Here is a 17,843-nt window from a genome sequence, read left to right as displayed (position 1 = left end):
ATCGATGGAACTTAATCCACTGTGACGAAACACAGGTACCATGGTTTCTTTAAAAAAAAAATCCCAAATGCAATTTACGATTAGTAAGATTTCCTCACTCATACATGGAGAGTATCCCAAGAGGCTGGGTCACCGTCATCCTTAAGCTCGCTCAGGTCTTCTGTCGCAGGCATAGGCTCCTGGTCACCTGACCTCCAAGTTGTTGCCCTAGCCAACAGGAAAATGAGGAAGAACAGATATGCCTGTGCTAGAAATTTCCAACAAAGTGGAAGCGATGTATTCACCTTGCCCTGGAGAGGGCTCACTGGAACAGCCACACGCCCTGGCAAAAAATGTTTGGAACATGCAATTTCTGCCTGAGCGGCGCCTGCCCTGTGACAATGGTAACTTACTTTGTCCATTGAGACTTCTGTAACAAGAAACCTTACATTGAATAATACAGTCCTGGAAATTCCAGGATCAAATTGCTGACAGATTCAGTGTCTGGTGAATAGGGCACCTCCTTGTCTTTTCCTCCCTGCAGCCCCGCAGGGCCTCTTTGATAAGCACACTGATCTGATTCTTCTGTACTAATGTCTTCAACACATCCTAAAGACACCTCCTAATGTTATGACAGCAGGAAGGGACTGAAGCCCTGCCAGCCATAGCTGATGGAAACGCCCTGCAGGTGCCAGTGTGTAACAGTGGTGGGACCACTGCCCTCCTTGATTCAGACAGGCTCCCTTGTGCTTCATTCTGCCTCTCAGCAGCCTTCCCCCTTCTTGAGCTGTGGCCTTGCGGATCTGTGCTCACTGCTGCTTGGGAGCCTGGAGGGCGCCTCAAGGTTTGGTCCATGCACCTGTTCTTGCTCTCACAATTTCATTCCTTCAAAGACTTCTGAACTGTCCTGGGCATGCAGGTCCTGCCTCTGTAATCACACTCAGGGTCTTACGATTGCCCTGTTTCTCTCGTTCCTTCATAAGTCCCATGGCTTTCTCTTTCAGGGCCAATGTGGAGACCATGGAAGCAACATATTTGAGTGAGAAGGCAGTGTCTTTTGTGTTTGCCACTCAGCTGGCTTTGTTTTTTTTTTTTTAATATTTATTTATTTGAAAGGCAGAGTTACTGTGAAAGGGAGGGAGGAAGAGAGAGAGATTTCCATGTGCTGTTTTTACTCCCCAGATAACCTCAGACCAAAGCTAGGAGCCAGGATCTTCATCCATGTCTCTCATATGAACAATAGGGAATCCAGCACTTAACTATCTCCCCCTGGTTTCTTGGAAAGGGAGTTGGATCAGGAGCAGAACAGCCAGGATACAAACATATACCCATAGAGGAGGGGCTGGCACGGCAAGTGGTAGCTTAACTGGCTGCACCACAATGACTGGCCAATGGTTTTTTTTTTTTTTTTTGGTTGGTTGTTTTATGGAGGACTCAGAACAATCTGGAACAGCCACTTGTTTATCTTCTATTCTTGGGGGATAGAAGCAGTTAGCTTTCCTTCTACGGCCAGACGTGCCCTCTGGTCATTCTCTAACCTCTTTACCTTCACTTGCACACATGGACTGTTCTTCTGTTTCTTTCATGGCTGGACGCCATCAGAGAGTTCCAAATATACACCAATGCGCTGGCTTTATCTAACTTCTTTCTTTAGAGCTGTTGGCAGGTGGTCTGGGTTCAGAGTTAGCAGAAGGATAAGTTGTACCAAATATTTTGCTGTAACCTGACAGGGGTCCCCAGCTTTCAGGCCTGTTGGATCCAGGTCCCTCTTCCTCACTGCTTCTCAATTTAGCTTATATTCTGAAAACACCCCACTTCTTGTGCTGGTCTCTGTATTAGTAGCTGCTGCTTCAGAGACACACAAGAAAGCAAAGATTCTAACAAGATAAAAATGAAGATTGGCCAGAGATGTGATTTTGTTTTGGATGATTTTTACTTGCTTTTTGTGAGGGAGGGAAGAAGAGAGGAGTGTGAGCCTTCTGTTCACTGTTTACTGCCCAGCTACTCTCAACAGTGAAGCTGGGATCCCAGAGTCCAGCCCAGGTCTGTCATGGGGTCAGCAGGGACCTAGTTATGTGTGGGCATTCCCCACTGCCTACCAGATCTGTATTATCAGGAAGCTGGAGTCAGGAAGTAGAGCTGGGAATTAAACCCGGGCACTCCGAGGTGGTTACAGGCATGTCAAATGCTAAACCACCTTCCCGCCCCCAGGGATTTATTCTTAAGGAAACAGGCCTAGTGTGTCACCCACCATTTTTCGCTCCTGTCCTACAGGCCGAGGCCCGGTCATGTGGCCACACCTGACTGCAGACGCTGGGAGGGGTGTGCTGGAGACCCACTTCCCCCCAATGCCTACGTCACTGTAGAAGAAAGGAAAAGTGGGCAGTGGCGGTCGCTGGCTTGCTCTCTCCCGTAGAGACATGTGGTTCAGATTTATTGTGGAAGAATATGTGTATCATTCACTGCCCTCTATAGGGTCCTGAATGAGCCAGTTCTATTAGGATGTGGTACATTCCCAAGAGCGGTGTTGACAGATATGCTAGGATAGCCCAGACGTGGGGGAATATTCTGGGAGGAGTGTCCTACAGTGACTGTTTTAATGTCTTTTTGGGCTGTACAGTTGCTCTGTTTGTATGATGTGTAAATATTCACAAACGATATAGAAATGGATGGGTGTACCTATAACCATTAAAATATTATCTGGGCCTGGGCTTTTTGACTTGGCAGAGAAGCCCCTGCTTGGGACACCTGCATCCATGTAATTCAGTGTTGTGGTTCAAGGTCTGCCTCGAGCTCTGGAGTCCATGGGAGAGCCAGCTGTCCATTGTAAATGGGACAGCTTAGTGACAACTTTTACTTATGTCTATTTTGCCAGTAGAAGAATGGTAAATTACTAGATTATATATACACCAAATGGGATCTTCTGCAGTTGTTCAAATGTGTTGATGGTAGTCGAGATGAAAAAGAAAGATGCAAAGTTACAAGTCTACTATTATAACTTTGCACATCTCTGTCTGTATGCATACATCCGGATCCTAACACAGAACAGTGTGGACAGTATGTTTATTTTGTCAGGCTACTCTTTAAGTTTCATTTCAGTAAGAATATTGGAACAGACAGAATAGTGTTTAATAATGTGAAAAGTTGGGCCTGGCATGATAGCCTAGTGGCTAATGCCCTCACCTTGAATGTGCTGGGATTCCATATGGGCACTGGTTCTAATCCCAGCGGCCCCACTTCCCATCCAGCTCCCTGTTTGTGGCCTGGGAAAGCAGTCGAGGATGGCCCAAAGCCTTGTGACCCTGCACCCGTGTGGGAGACCAGGAAGAAGCTCCTGGCTCCTGGCTTTGGATTGGCTCAGCTCCAGTTGTTGTAGCTGCTTGGGGAATGAAACATCAGATGGAAAAATCTTTCTGTCTCTCCTCTTTGTACATCCGCCCTTCCAATAAAAATAAATAAATCTTTTAAAAAATAATAATAATGGGAAAAGTTGATTCCTGTTGAATACTAAGAGCGAATTTCCTTTAAATAAACCGTGTTCCCCATCTTATTCTCCTTTAGCCTGCACTGCCATGAAGCTCAGTGTCACATGTGAGGGCCCAGCACAGTAGCATTCAAGCGGCAGCTGCTGCAGGGTCTGCCTCTCCTGCCCCTCTGACCAAGCAACCCCACACTCCAGGCTTGGGACAGTCCGGTGTCTATCCATGATTCTTAATGCTGTCCCCTTTTAATCTCCAAAGCTTTGTTGTTGTTGTTTAATTTTTTAATTGTTTTTCCTTCCTACCTCTAATGTCAGAAAAGTTTATTTCTTGAGCAGATATCGATGCAGTCACTTTAAAAGTTCTAGTGAGAAAGTAGTTGGACATAAGGAAATGAACTAGAAACCTGGAGTGGGACTCCGTCTCTGGCTTCCTCTGCCCCCAGGAAATGGAGTCTGACTGAGGCTGAACCCACAACCCAAGCCCTGGTCCATGCCCTGTTGTGTCTACTCCTTCTAGCTCGTACCCACATTGAGGGAGGCCCAACCCGGAGTCAAGTTCCCCAACACCACGTGCCCATTTGCTACAGCAGGCACCCAAGTTTCCTATAACTTCCGTTCCAACTCGAACAGTGTGGGGTGTTGAGTCTGAATTGTGAGACACAGTGTATGCCTTCAATAACACTGCTTCAAGATATAGGGAGCTAGCGCATGGGGGCTGCAACAAGCCATGTGTTATTTTGATGCTTTATCTAGAAAGGAGGCTCAAAAAGGTTTGTGGAAAATATTAAAAGGCAAGTTTATTTGGGTGCAAATAGTTTTGAAATCCACACAAAAACAAGTGATCTTCAGAAAGTTCATGGTAAATGTATATCAAAAAACTGCATTTCAAATTGGCTTTTGTGCCCACAAGAACTTACCACTTAATTCCATTTTTCCATAAACTTAAAAAAAGGATTTATTTATTTTTATTGGAAAGTCAGATGTACAGAGAGGAGGAGAGACAGAGAGGAAGATCTTTCATCTGCTGTTTCACTCCCCAAGTGGCTGTAATGGCCTGTGCTGACCCGATCCGAAGCCAGGAGCCTGGAGCTTTTTCTGGGTCTCTCACATGGGTGCAAAGTCCCAAGGCTGTCCTCAACTGCTTTTCAAACTACAAGCAGGGAGCTGGATGAGAAGTGGGGCTGCTGGGACACAAACCGGCACCCATATGGGATCCCTGGTGTGTAAGGTGAGGACTAGGTTACTGCACCAGATCCTCCATAAAATTTTTGAAATGCTCTTGAACACAATTCATTTCACTATCATGCAACCCTGCAAGGAAGTGATCCTCAAACAGTAATAGTTAATTATATAATGATAGTTGCAGTTACTCTTGTTGAGCAACTAGTGCAGATTAGCTATTTAGTTAAATATTGTATATTCATTCCTAGGACTGTTCTGTTCCCATTTCACAGATGGGCAAGTGGAGGCTCAGAGAGATCGAATGAGATTTTCTCAAGGTCTTAAAAGATCAAATAACAGATCCCGGGGGGGTTACTTGGTAGATGTTGCATTCTGTGTTCCTCAGCAGGAATTCTGGGGAATGCTACAAAATGCCCAGGAGTGTGGGCCATGATTTTTTTTTAAGATTCCGATGGCAGAGAGACCGTGTGGAGCATGTGGTTGCATAGAGAGTCAGCTGTGTGTGTGTCAGACTCAAGTGAACCCACACAGAGAGAGGACAGTGCGTGTCAATAGTTTTGTGTCCCTCCCTTCTTGGCTAGTACCAGGTAGATGAGGTTGTTAGAAGGGAGGTGTTCAGCCAGAGATCAGAGTTGTGCTAAGGATGGCTTCGAAGGAGGCTCCAGATCCCCCACCCTGCTCCTGCCACCAACAGCCGCTGTGCCACGGTCCGCGTCCCCTGCAGGGCTGTCCCTGGCTGTCTCCCGAACCCCATCCCACCTAGCCAGTGGCACCGTGCTTGGCGTGGCCATGTGGATGGAATCTGTGAGGGTAAAGGGGCTTCCCAGAACCATCCTGTTTCCTAGGCACAGTTTCAAAAGAAAGTGGCATTTTACAGCCTGCATTTAATGGAAATTGCTTTCCATTAGGCTTCTGAATGGTTTGCACATAGTGTTTATAAAGACAAGGAAAAATGTTAAGCATCTCACTAACAATTTAAAGCAAAGCTCGCAAGGCTCTGCCAGAAACGAGTTCCAAGAACGTTTTCTTCATCATTTCTGCTTTCTAAAGAAGCAGAGCGGGGGCAGGGCGGTGGACAGAGACCCCTGAAGCTGGACCCTTGTAGAGACGAGGTGGAATCGTCGATAAGATCACCGCTGGCTAGTTAAGGGAGTGGGTGAAGCAGGCCAGCACGAGAGAAGCAGGGAGTCCTAGCTTGAGGTGATGGATGGTGGACAGAATCCAAGGGCAGGTCCTGGCCGCGGGCACTGGCTGTCCTGCCAAGCCCGTGAGTCTGCGGACACGATGCCGCGTCGCTGTCCCCAGAGAGGAGAGGAGGCCAAGCAGAAAGGATCACTTGGGCCTCTGGGAGGAGCTCTCCAGGATCTTGGGGGAGCCCTTACTGTTCCCCGAGTCTCCAGCAGAGAACAATTTGCATCTTTTTAGTAAAAATGATTTATTTATTTGAAAGAGTTGAGAGAGAGAGAGAGAGAGAGAGAGAGAGAGAGAGGTCTCCATCATCTGGTTCGCTTCCCAATGATCCTAGAGCCTGGAGCTTCTTTCTGGGTTTCCCATGTGGGCGCAGGGGCTCAAGCCTCCCAGGTGCATTAGCCAGGAGCTGGATGGGAAGTGGAGCAGCCGTGACTGGAACTGGTGCCCATACGGATGGGATGCTGGTATCACAGGTGGCGGCTTTACATGCTGCCCCATAATGCTGGCCCCTGCTTTACATGCTTTGCCCACTCTTATTTATTAAGGTTAGAACTTATGCAAGGGTATTTCAGAGAAGTTGTGCGGACGGAATTAAAAGACAAGTGTATTTTGTTGTAAAACTTAATTTTGGAATTCAAGCTTTGTTCTCATACTATGTATTTTCCAAGAACACTCCAATATTCACAACGAAGGGTTAATAAGCTCCAAAATGGAAGAAACTTTTGAAAATGTGGAGGGTTGAGGTTCATTCCTCAATGTGCGCTGCAAGCGTGTCAGAGCGCGGCGAAAGAAATCTCTCCTATGGCTTGTATTAAGATACGTTAACCCTCTGTGGCTATAAAAGACACTTTTATAACTTTTTCGACACTTGTAAGGGCTCAGAAATCATTTCTACAGCCCCGGTCACTCCCCTTGTCGGAGTGAAATCTCTAGGATTCCATTAGAAAATAAACATTTCTTCAAAAGTGAAATGTGAAGTTGGAAGATTAAAGAAGGTATGTGCCTTTGCAAACAGAAATGGGTGCATTTTCAGCCCAAATTTCCAAAGAGGAAATGAAAAACTTTCACAGCATGCTGGCAGGGGACTGCTCACTCGGCGGGCATACCTTGCGGTGTCTCTCTCTCTTACCCCTCCTCTTTCCCTCGCACCACCGCCCTTACACCCACACCCGCACCCACACATTCCCTTAGTTCCATATGCACATCAGAACAGTCGCGGCAGGCACTCTGAGTCATTTACAGAAGCGAAATAAGCAACTGGGGGTCCCAGGTCCTGATGCAGTTTCTGGTGATTACGAGCTGTGTGCCTGGTGGCGAGTCTCTGGATCTCTGAGCCAGTTTGGACTTGTTCTCAAATGAAGGGATGGGACTGAAACCATTCGTGTGCTTTTTTTTTTTTTTTTTGGTTCAGCATTCTGTGGCTGCCACATTCTTTTGAATGCTTAGCATTCTTTACAGAACAAAATCGACAAGTGGGCAGGCTGTGCCAGTAAGATTTCCTCTAATGTTTTATTGATGTATAGACTCTGGTTGTTACTGTTGAACACAGCTGTTAATGCAGGAAGGAGTGAGGGGGGGAAGCTTTGTTACATTTCTGAAGATTTACACTCTGTTGAATACACTCTGTTGAAGGAACCTTTGGTGGGAAATGGACTCCTCACATCTAAATGGGCTGAGCAGAGGTGTTTTTTTTTTTTTGCCTTTTTAAAAATTTTATTATATTTTTGACAATCTTTACATAGTTCATTAGGGTAAAAAGGTTCAAGGGCTATAGGAAAGTGGGTAAGACTATTATTTCCATATTGTTTCCTTCATGTATCCGAGGCAAAGGGGGATTTTAAGGGAGAAGCCCCACCCAGTCTCCCACCCCGCCCCCCCCGGTCGTGGATGTGGGGCAGGCTCTGAGATACTTGCTCAAGGAACTGGTTTTGATAGTTCACCAGTTATGAATCACTGCCAGTCTCGCCACTCCAAGCATAATGAGGTCGCTGAAGAATCCACTGACTGATATAGTCCATCATAGAGTCTCCGTTTGCCCAGTATTTCGCTGCCAACATATAGCTGAGGTGGTTGATTGACTTGTTCTGTTCTCGAGCAGAGGTTTTACAAAATCTGGAGAGGCAACCTCTACATTGTGGGAACTTTGCTACTACTTATCAGACCTGGTTGTATGATCATGTTATCCCTAACAATGAAATTTCAAAAAACAATTAATATGTATTCTATCATAGCATTTGATTTTTACAAACTAAAATATCGTCCCCTAAATACAAATATGAGGGTGCTTCAGAGAGTTCCTACAAAGTGGAATGGAAAGCCAAGTTTATTTTGCTGCAGAACATGTTGAAATCCATACATAGCTTTTTTTTTTTTTTTTATAATCTAGTTTGGAAGACCCATAATTACCATCCTGGGATTTCAAAGATTTTACATTAAAATACACTTGTCTTTTCATTCTATTTTCCACAAGCTTTCTGAAGTACCCCGATGTTATCATCATCTGAATATTAAAATATCAGTTCCTATAGTCTAATTAATAATTAATAGTCATATTAGTATGACTATTCATATATTGATATCACAGTTTCTATACTTTTTTATTTTTTAAAAAAGTGTAAAAGTCAATTGTTTGTGGGGATTTCCAAACAGAGCAGCTATGAAACACAATGCCTGGGACAATCTGTGTGTCCCCATGTGACCTGTAACCCCCTATAGTCCCTTGAGGGTGGCTGCAGATACAAATGCTAATGCTGAATTATGGGAGTGAGAGCTAGAACCAGTGTAAGAAGCCAGTGCCGGGCTGGTATTAAGGTGGGACCTGTGTGAATGGTGGACGATTGCAGTGAAGACAGACCATGATGGCCTGGCTTTGTAGGTTATGGTGATTAAGACTGAGTTCCTGTGACGGCTGATTGCACTAAATCCCATCTCCCATGGAGCAAGGCTGGGCTGTGCCTTCTAGAGACACTTGGTAGACTTGTACTGGCCCGTCCCTGGTAGTTGATTACTTGGCCCTTACAAATGAAGGCTGAAAACTTGGCAGATGATTGTGTCAGAACCAGAGGTTGCCAAAGCTAGAGCCAGGAGCCAAGGGGACGTGAGTGGAGTGCAGTGAGTTCTGTGATATTTATCAAGATGAGGCACCCATGTGTTTCCCAGTCCTCTAAAAAGAAAGTATGAAACTACTTCCTAAAGTTAATGGAAAATGCATCTTACGGGAAACACACACACACACACAAGTATTTGTGGGTCTCAGAAGAAAAAATATTTACACCAAAATAAACGTACTGCTTTCTATTGTTTTTTGTGAACTTTTGGAAGTGGCCTTGTAGTCACTTCAATTCTGAGACTTAGGTCTGAGATCCTTCAGTGGGCGAGTGAAGCGATGGTGAAGGGAGTTTGAGCTAGATGAGTTTTGTTCAGATTCCAGAGAAAGGGTGTCTCACAGGTGACCCTTGGGATGCCTGTCTCAGGCAGGTCTCAACTGGAAATTGGCTTTGAAGTCCTGAGGCATGTTGTTGCCCAACACGGTAGGAGATGACACGGTCATCAGCGGATCTCAGGACAGTCCTGCCCATGGCTTCCAGTGGGTGACTTGACTTGGGTCCATTCCCAGACTGGGTCTCTGACTGCCTCTGTGGGCAGCATGAGCCTTAAGGCAACACTGTTGAACTTCCAGACTTTAGAACAGGAAGTGAACAGAAAATGAGCTTCATCCCCAGCACTCCCCACCCCAACACCCTGCCAAAGCAGTGAGCTGCCCTGCGCACTTTCCAAACAAACAGGCTTTGCAGGCTCAGAGTTGCCAGGATATCAGCTCTAGAATCTTGCCCCTCCCAGCTTCCCTTGGTCACCTACAATATGGGGATGGTCACTCCATGGCCCCGGGTTCTCCTAAGGACTCAATGAAATAATGGTGTAAGTGAGCAATGCTGACTGCAGTACTGAACTACAGAATAAGAGCTGCCATGGCGAGTGGCTCCTGATGTCACCTAACTGGTTATCTGATTTCCTAGCCTACAGCAGACTGGAGCCAGCAGATTAGAAAGTCCCCAGGGGAACTGCTTCGGGAAGGTCCACTGACCACAAGAAAAGTGGCAGGCAAGAGAGAAACTAGACAAAGCGGGAACAAGGCTCAAAAGGCACTCAGCAGTCTGGGGCAATTTGCTAAGACCAAGAGCCCTCCTCAGGTCAGTAGCTTCCGGGGCACTCCAGACCTGCTGGCAGTGGTGGTGGTGTGGATTCTTTCTCTCTTCCTCCCCATGGGGGTGCCTGGATCAAATGCTTCCCAAAGTCAAGGCTAGTAGAGGAGGAGAAGCAAATCAGTGCATTCCCTTGGTGGGCTTAAGATCATCCAATTACAAGCGCAAGAGAGCTGTAACCTTTAGTGTTATAGAGACAGGGAGCCCCCACCCCCATACCCCAGCACCCTTACCTCCCCGACAGCTCCTTCCTCTTGCACCTGCCTCGGCGGCAGAGTTAGACATGGAGACCTTGAGAACAGCTGCTCCTAGCCCCTGTGTAGGACAGAGACTGGGGAAGGGGTGGATGGAGAGGGAGAGAGAGAGAGAGAACAAATGAACAATTACAGATAAGAAGTCAGGGCTGTAGAAGAGCCCATCCTTCTGCTAGAGTATCTCTCTCTGTCTTTCTCTTACGTGTATCCTGCACCATGTGGTGTGGTGTGGGTCTCTTAAACTTCCTGCTTGGAAGCACGAGCTTAAGTCCAAGATAGAGAGCACACAGGGTGGAGTCACTTGGGACTGGCAGGCTGGGTTGGAAACCTGGGCAGACACGTGTGGGGAGCAGGTGGGATGCAGGGAAAGTGTGCTCTTGGGGAGCCTTCTGAGGTCTGAACCCTTGGCTAAGTTTGGATCAGAATGGAATGGGGAGATAACTTGCTAGGGCACCCATGGCATCACAGCCAAGGGCAGAGACCCAAGGGTGAAAATTTCATCCTTACTGCTTGGTTGGGTCAAATCCCTGAGTGTCTTCATTTCTCTACCCCTCCGCTGGGGCAGGGATAAGGAGTCCCCACCTCGGGCCCTCTCTGGGAGTTCAATGCATGAGCATCTCTGAAGCAGGTTGAGTTTTCATCCTGGCTCAAAATCAAAGCAACCCTGAAAGTTAGCACTGGCCTTGCCCTACCTGCACAGAACATGTGTAGTATGTCTGTCCGAATCTGTGGGGTGCTCACAAAGCCCACAGAAAATGCATAATGTGAAGGAAGGTGTACTTTTCAAAAAAAGAGAAAGAAATAGCACTCAAGTGCCTTTGTATGTTTGGGTGACCCTTGATTGCCTGGACATGGATAAAAAAATGAATGTAGAATTGGAGGAAGTGCTCTGTGAAGAATTTTCTGTTGATCAGGTAGAAGAGACCCCTGATCTTAGAAAATGGGGTGTCTTGTTGCTAAGAAAGAAATGAAACTTCCATCAGGGGAAGCCTGTTGGATGTTACTGATCCATTGCTTACTGCCTGGCTTTCTCCAAACTGCTGGGGGTAGACTCATTCATTCTTTCTCTCTCTCCTTTCTCTCCCCCCCTCCCTAATGGTATGAAACCAGAGCTTGAATGTTTTACAGGGACACTCCCCTCATCTCTGTGAGAATGCACTTTGCTGCAGTATCTGGGTGAGGGACAGTGTCTTTCCCATCCTGCTCTTATGTTACCTGAAGGCCAGCAAGTGCAAAAGAAAATAAACCAGGCTCCGTGGGGAGGGCCAGAGGCGGCCAGCTGAAGTTGTCAGCTGCCTGTCTTATAGCACACAGACTCCAAGCAGCCTGCTGGGGGTGTACCAGTGCTCTTCTCACTGGGGTGTCAGGTGGCAGCCTCTGAGCCTGTGAAGCTGGGAAGTGGAAGTAGACAAGAGGCATGGCTGCAGGAGAAGAGGACTGGCCAGTCGCCAGCAGTGGGTTGTAGAGTGGGACGGGTATTCCTAGCATGGGTCCTGGGAGATGCTTGTATCTAAGGTGATATGAGAGCTTCCCCAGGGACCTAAAGCCTGTTTGCTGGGACCCTTTGACATGGGGACTCGTCCATGTTAAGAGAAAACCTGCATGCCATCCCTCAGGTGGGCAGATACTTCATTTCTCTTTAACTCAGCTGAACTCGCTTCTCAGCCTACATTTAGACTAGCAGCGGAAACAGCTTAATCTTTTTTCCATTTTTCTCCAGTTGGCCAAAAAAAAAAATTAATCTTTTTTCCGTTTCTTCTAATGGTGGAAAGAAAACGTAATCTTGCCATTTGAAGGTACCTCCATCTCTTGCATGCGCTTGAATGTTCCAAGTCCTGTCTTGATCAGTTAGGGATCTGCACAGTTTCCTGGGTTAGTGGCTTTTCTCAGAGGCGTTCTCCTCCTGCTTGTCCACTCCTAAGAGGTGGCCTGTGCATGATTGGGAACCAGCAGAAGTTCGGGGTGGCCGGCAGTAGGGATGTGCTAACACCAAGGCCTCAGATCTCTGCACACTGAGCCCTCCACACCTGCCATGGCAGCCTTTGGCCTGGCAGGGTGCTGAGCACGTCCTGCTGAGACATGAGGAGGCTTCGGGGGCTGGCTCCCTCTCTGTTCAGTTGCTCCTTCCCAGTCTCTCCAGTAAATCCAGAGCCCGGGGATACTGGCCCCTTCTAAAGTCCCAGTGAAAAGTAGAGGCCCAAGACCCCAATCCCAACCCTTGATGGAATCCAGTTAGCATTTCCATCATCCTGTCCACTCACCTTTCTCGGGACCCCTTCTCCACATCTTCTAGGACAAGCTTCTAGATCTTCCATGGTGGTGGGGCGTGGAGAGGGCAGAAGCCAGCCCCTCCCTCTCCACTGCTTGTAATAAAATACTGGAGCCTTGGAGTTCTGCAACCACTAGAGTAGGTCTCTCTCTCTCTGAAATCACACAAAAACCAAACTCACTCTGGCAGAAAAGTCAGAGAGCCTTGGCTTTCATAACATTTCACAACCGAAACGGCATTGCTCTGGAACCTGAAAGCGAAACATTGACTGCTTTGTTCATATCTGGCTTCATCTCCTCCAGTAACAGAAGCCACATTGCATTAGGGTGGCGACCCCAGACAATGAAAATGCTGCCCCCACATTAGACTATGCATCCGTCGAGAGTGATCTGGGGACCCAAGGCAGCCAGTCTGAGCCCTGTTGAGGGATGTGGGTTTGTCGAGAGGCCACACCACTCAGAATCACGTGTGGCATTGCCGGTGGTGTACAAGGTAGAGGGAGAGCTGCGTGCACACCCTCCTGTCGGCGGGTGGCTCCCATTCAGGGTCTCTGCACACAGTGGTCCCAGAAGAAATGCAGTGTCTTAGGTGATTTATTTATTTATTATGGCTGATGAAGTGTAACGGAGTGTTGGTCCTTTTTGCTGCTCTTGGAGTCTCTAAGTGAAGGATGTGGCAGTGGTCCCTGGCCTGGAATGAATGAAGTGAGAAGTGAGGGCTGTGCTTCTTTGGCTTGTTCACAGTGTGTGAGTGTGAGTGCAGCATGCACAAGTGTGTGCACATGTGGGTGACAGCTTGGGCGGTGCTCTGCTCTTTGGGTTATTACAGGTGGCTTTGAGAGTTGATTAGGGCTGGGGACTGTGCTTGGCTCCAGGACGGGGTGCTGGAACACAGACTTGTTTTGGCAGCCCTGAATGATGTCATAGATCATGTCTGAGCTGGGTCATGGCTGGGGGTCTGGAGCCTGGCATATCATTCTGGTCTGGTCGTTAGTCATAGGGCCAGTTCACTGTGAGCCCTCAAACCATGGCCGCCACCTCTTCAGTAAAGAGAATAGGGGTCCCTGGAAGGTGGGCAAGCTCTCTTCCAGCCTTGACCTTCTGTGCTCAATGAAATTCATCCCCAAACTGCCACGTGGTTTAGCACCTGCCTCCTCCTTTTCCTCCTTTGTTAAAAACTGGTAGTAGGAGAAAGGCTCAAAAGAATACTAATCATTTTATGCACCACTTTAATACAGTTTGTACACATTCATAAAATTGACTTTGATTTGTGGCTCAAACTGCCCAGTGCTCGCACACCCACCCACCCAGACACACACCATGCAACCAGCAGAAAAAGAGAAATTCTACGTTCTCAACTTTGTATTCCCCATGCCTTTGGACTCTCAGCTTCAATATCATGAGCTTGATTTAGACCTGGAAGAATGCTGGAAAGACTGTTGTCCGGTTCTCATGGCCAGGACTTCTGGTTTGAGTGTTCTAGGACTGGTCCCTGGGTGAGCACTGTTTAACTCTATAGCCTTTAGAAAGTGCTGGAACCAACCCACCATGACCTGCAGGGGATTCCACTACGGACAGCTCCTCTGGTGGGTGCCGGCTAGATGTGCCTATCTGTCCACTCACCCACCACCTGGACACCCCAAGGGCTGATCCTGTTGCAGGTGTGTGGTACCCCATCAGAGAGCATCTGGGCCTCTCACATGGGTGGCAGGATCCAGCTACTTGAGCTGTCACCTGCCACCTCCCAGGCCATTCACTAGTAGGAAGCTGGAAACTGCCAGGGCAGAACTGGGATTAGAATCCTGGGACTCCAGTGTGGAATGTGGACATCTCAAGGAGGCATCTTAACCACGGGCTAAACAGCTGCCCTTAAGCCTGCTTTTTAAAGCTGTAATCATGGTGGTCCCGTAGCTGGGGTAACCATAGCATAAAAGAAATGATGTGGTATCTTGAAGTGATCACCATTCGCAAAACAAACAAGCAAAAAAAAAAGCCCCTCATTAATCGAGAAAACTTGTATAATCTAGTCAAAATTGAAATGAGATTTTTGTGAGAGAAATTTGACGGATTGATGTTATAGTTTATCTGTTTACCTGATTTCATGAGAACAGATTTTGAAATAGAATAATGAAGAGGAGCTTACTTTCCTGATACTTTTTTTTTTTCAGGCCATATTATTTACATTGATATATTATTGAAAGGAACCCGTGGAACAAAATAGAAAATTCTAGAACACATCCATGTACCTATGATAATTAAATACATGATACAGATAAAGGTAGCATTTGAAATCAGTGGCGAGGTGGATTATTTTATAAATTATGTTGTCTTAACTACTTAAGCATGATAAACATAATAAATTCTTCCCTCTTGTTGCCAAAATCCAAATTAAAATTTCTGTCATGCTAAAAATCACATAAAAATGCTATAATAAAGTTTAGTAGAATACTCATAAATGACAGTGGAAGAAAACCCATGTAGAAAAAACTGTGACTTCTTTTATTGTTTGAAATTTCTGCATTTGTAAACAAACAAACAAAACAAAACAAAAACAGCTTGTATTCCACCCCAAAACCGGAAAACCAGAGATTGTAGTGAAAAGGGCTTCCTTGAGGTTTCCAGAAACACAATGATAGAAAAGTAGTTGACAATAGGTGTCCAAGACTTGGAAAAGTTCGTATCTGTGACCGTCTTGGAAATGTATCCTTCACAGTGAGTTGTGCAGTTACAGATTACACATGAATCAATTATGTTTTCAAAAGAGTGGCCCATGAAATCCAAGAGGAAATGAGAGAGAGAGAGAGAGAAATGATGGAGGGGAAAGGGTGGGAAGCAGACAAAGAAGGGAGGGCCTTAAATGCCCACAACAGGTGTTTGAAGAGATGATATCGGTTGGTGGAGTTGGCTGTGTTTGATATCTAAAGTTCTCTGGGAAGATATAAGGGTGTGTTCCAGAAGATTCTGCAATGAAAGCAACCATAGGAATCTGTTCACCAAATATGGCATCTGAATGCTTTGCTTCCCATTGGTTACTTCTGAATTCATGGCAAGGGACTTATCTCAATGTATATGCATGTGTATATATACACACATATATGTTTATTTATAGTTATTTATATATATAGTTAGTTATAATTACCATATTTCAATTTTGAAAAAAATTGTTTTCCATGATCTGAGGCCCCCAGGCTTGGTGCCTTGGGTACCCCAAAGCATTGAGTTGGTCCATGAATGTTCTCCTGGGTCCTGTCTCCTGTCTGTGGCCTGCTGAATGGCAGCTCCAGGTTATCAGCCACCGGAAGAGCTTCGTCTTTGGCCTGTTTCTCAGGCATTATAGTCACAAAGGAACTAAGGCCTGAGGGCCATGGTCATGTCATGTCTTCTTGTACTGCATGTATAGTGGGTGGGGGAAGGCAGAGGGAGGGGGCCTGGGGCTTGGATTGGCTGCCTGGGACAAGTGACAAGACAGATGCTATTCCCCCTTAGTGGTCAACCCCTGGTCAGCTGCCTGGTGGTCAACTGCCTGGTGGTCTCTCCCGATTCCTCCTCTTCCTTCCCCTCCCTCCTTCCTTGCCCCCACTGCCGTGAGTTCATCGCCCTAACCTGTGCTTTTTGTCTTCATGTCATGTGGACAGGTTCTAACGCTTCCATGGACCAGCCGTGCTGTCGTGGTCTCTATGACTTTGAGCCAGAAAACCAAGGAGAATTAGGATTTAAAGAAGGGGACATCATTACGTTAACCAATCAGATAGACGAAAACTGGTATGAAGGAATGATTCGTGGGGAGTCGGGATTCTTCCCCATTAATTATGTCGAAGTGATTGTGCCTTTACCTCAGTGAGTGTGCCCCGTGCCTGCGGACGACCTCTCAGAACTGTCACGAATACAGTGTTCTCCCCGTGTGCCGCTCTGTGACCTGCTTGCGCCTCACTTCTCTACACGTGTTCTCTTTCTCATATATTTTGTACCATTTTGGTTTGTATAAATGTTTTTCTTCTTGTTCTAGCTCCCCCACCCCCCCTTTTTTTTTTTTTTGGCTTCTTGTCCTGCAAGTCATGGATTAAATATCTGTGCTTCTTGTTGCTGCAAGCAAATGGGCCCCAGCAGCGCCACCTCAGCCACCTGCCCTTGCCCCTCAGCTGTGGCAGAAGGCAATGTTTGAACCCGAGAAATGCTCCAGTGTCTTTGTTTCTTGACCTTACTGATGGTGGATGGTCCTTTCCCTTCATCTTGTTTGCAGCCAACCTGTGAATAGCCTAATAAACATGACGCACTGTGCTGCCCAGAGACCTCGGTTCTTTTTAGCGTTGAAGTGTTTTGTCAGTGATCTTCCAAATCACTACTTCCCCCAATGGCCTTGGGGTTGTGGCGGCCATTGGTGACTCCCAGATGATGGTTCCTGACCTACATGGGCAGGCCCTGGAATGAATCTCCCTTTCCACCTAACTTAGACATATCCTCCTTCCATCTGTTTTCAAGGTCATTTGTAAAAGACCCCAGTTCCACAAGCTGCATTAGCTGCTACATCTTGGGGTGGTTGTTTTTCAGGATGAATGAAAAACCTGATATGGATACTTGGGAGCGGTCATGGATGGGGGCGGGGATGGGTTGATTGCCCAATAATATGATCACCTGGGCTCTGAACGAGGACCTGGCTTTGACCCCGTGTGTACTTGCTTGTTCCTCTGGGATCCACATGGTCCTGCTAAAGGGACAGGCAGGCCTGAGAGTCCTTGAAAGGTTGACCTAGGATCCAAGAGCCACGTGCAGTTGGAATTCATATTGTGTATTACACTGTTCACAGAGGTGCTCTCCAAAGTCACTTGGAAAGTTGCAGCTGTTCACTGATATTTGTCACACCTTTGCCCAGGGGCCAAATGGTTTCTGTCAACCTCGTTTCCAAATGAGACCATGGTGTATTGGTAAATTGACAATGATATGCTTTTCCACAAGACACAAACGTACACGCATGACATATGCACACACATACATGAACATTTACATAGAGCAAATATTCGCATATGCATACATATGTGAACATATACACATGTACGCACGTGCATGTATGTCTTTCAAATGCACAAGCTTCAGTCTTCCAGACAACTACTCCCTGCAGAGCCACAGACTAGCCCTTAGCCTCCTGCTGCCACATTGGAAATTAACCAAAGGTAGGGCCGACATGGTGGTATAGCAAGTAAAGTCGCTGCCTGCATGGTGACATCCTGTGTGGAAACTGCCTCATGTCCTGGCTGCTCCACTTATGATCCAGATGTCTCCTATGAGCCC

General features: G+C 46.7%; 1 protein-coding gene across 5 annotated transcripts in view; it reads left to right on the top strand.

Annotated features, from left to right (window-relative positions):
* SH3GL3 (SH3 domain containing GRB2 like 3, endophilin A3) overlaps window positions 1-16,835 on the top strand; it is a 107,240-nt gene extending 90,405 nt beyond the window's left edge. For 3 of the 5 annotated variants that reach the window (XM_040969047.1, XM_040969048.1, XM_040969051.1), the window contains one exon: window positions 16,193-16,835. In XM_040969047.1, the coding sequence (XP_040824981.1) occupies window positions 16,193-16,398 (206 nt within the window). In that variant the 3' untranslated portion in view covers window positions 16,399-16,835. Of the gene's footprint in view, window positions 1-5,968; window positions 6,026-11,596; window positions 11,633-14,355; window positions 14,371-15,193; window positions 15,198-16,192 lie in introns of all 5 variants that reach the window. The other 2 variants (XM_040969050.1, XM_040969049.1) reach the window with 2 other exon arrangements.
* The last annotated feature ends 1,008 nt before the right edge of the window (window positions 16,836-17,843 follow it).

The sequence above is a fragment of the Ochotona curzoniae genome, unplaced genomic scaffold (assembly GCF_017591425.1).
Source record: "Ochotona curzoniae isolate NIBS_2020 unplaced genomic scaffold, NIBS_Ocur_1.0 scaffold_4701, whole genome shotgun sequence".
NCBI lineage: Eukaryota > Metazoa > Chordata > Mammalia > Lagomorpha > Ochotonidae > Ochotona > Ochotona curzoniae.
Note: the sequence above shows the minus strand (reverse complement) of the source record. Positions and strands in the feature narration are given on the sequence as shown.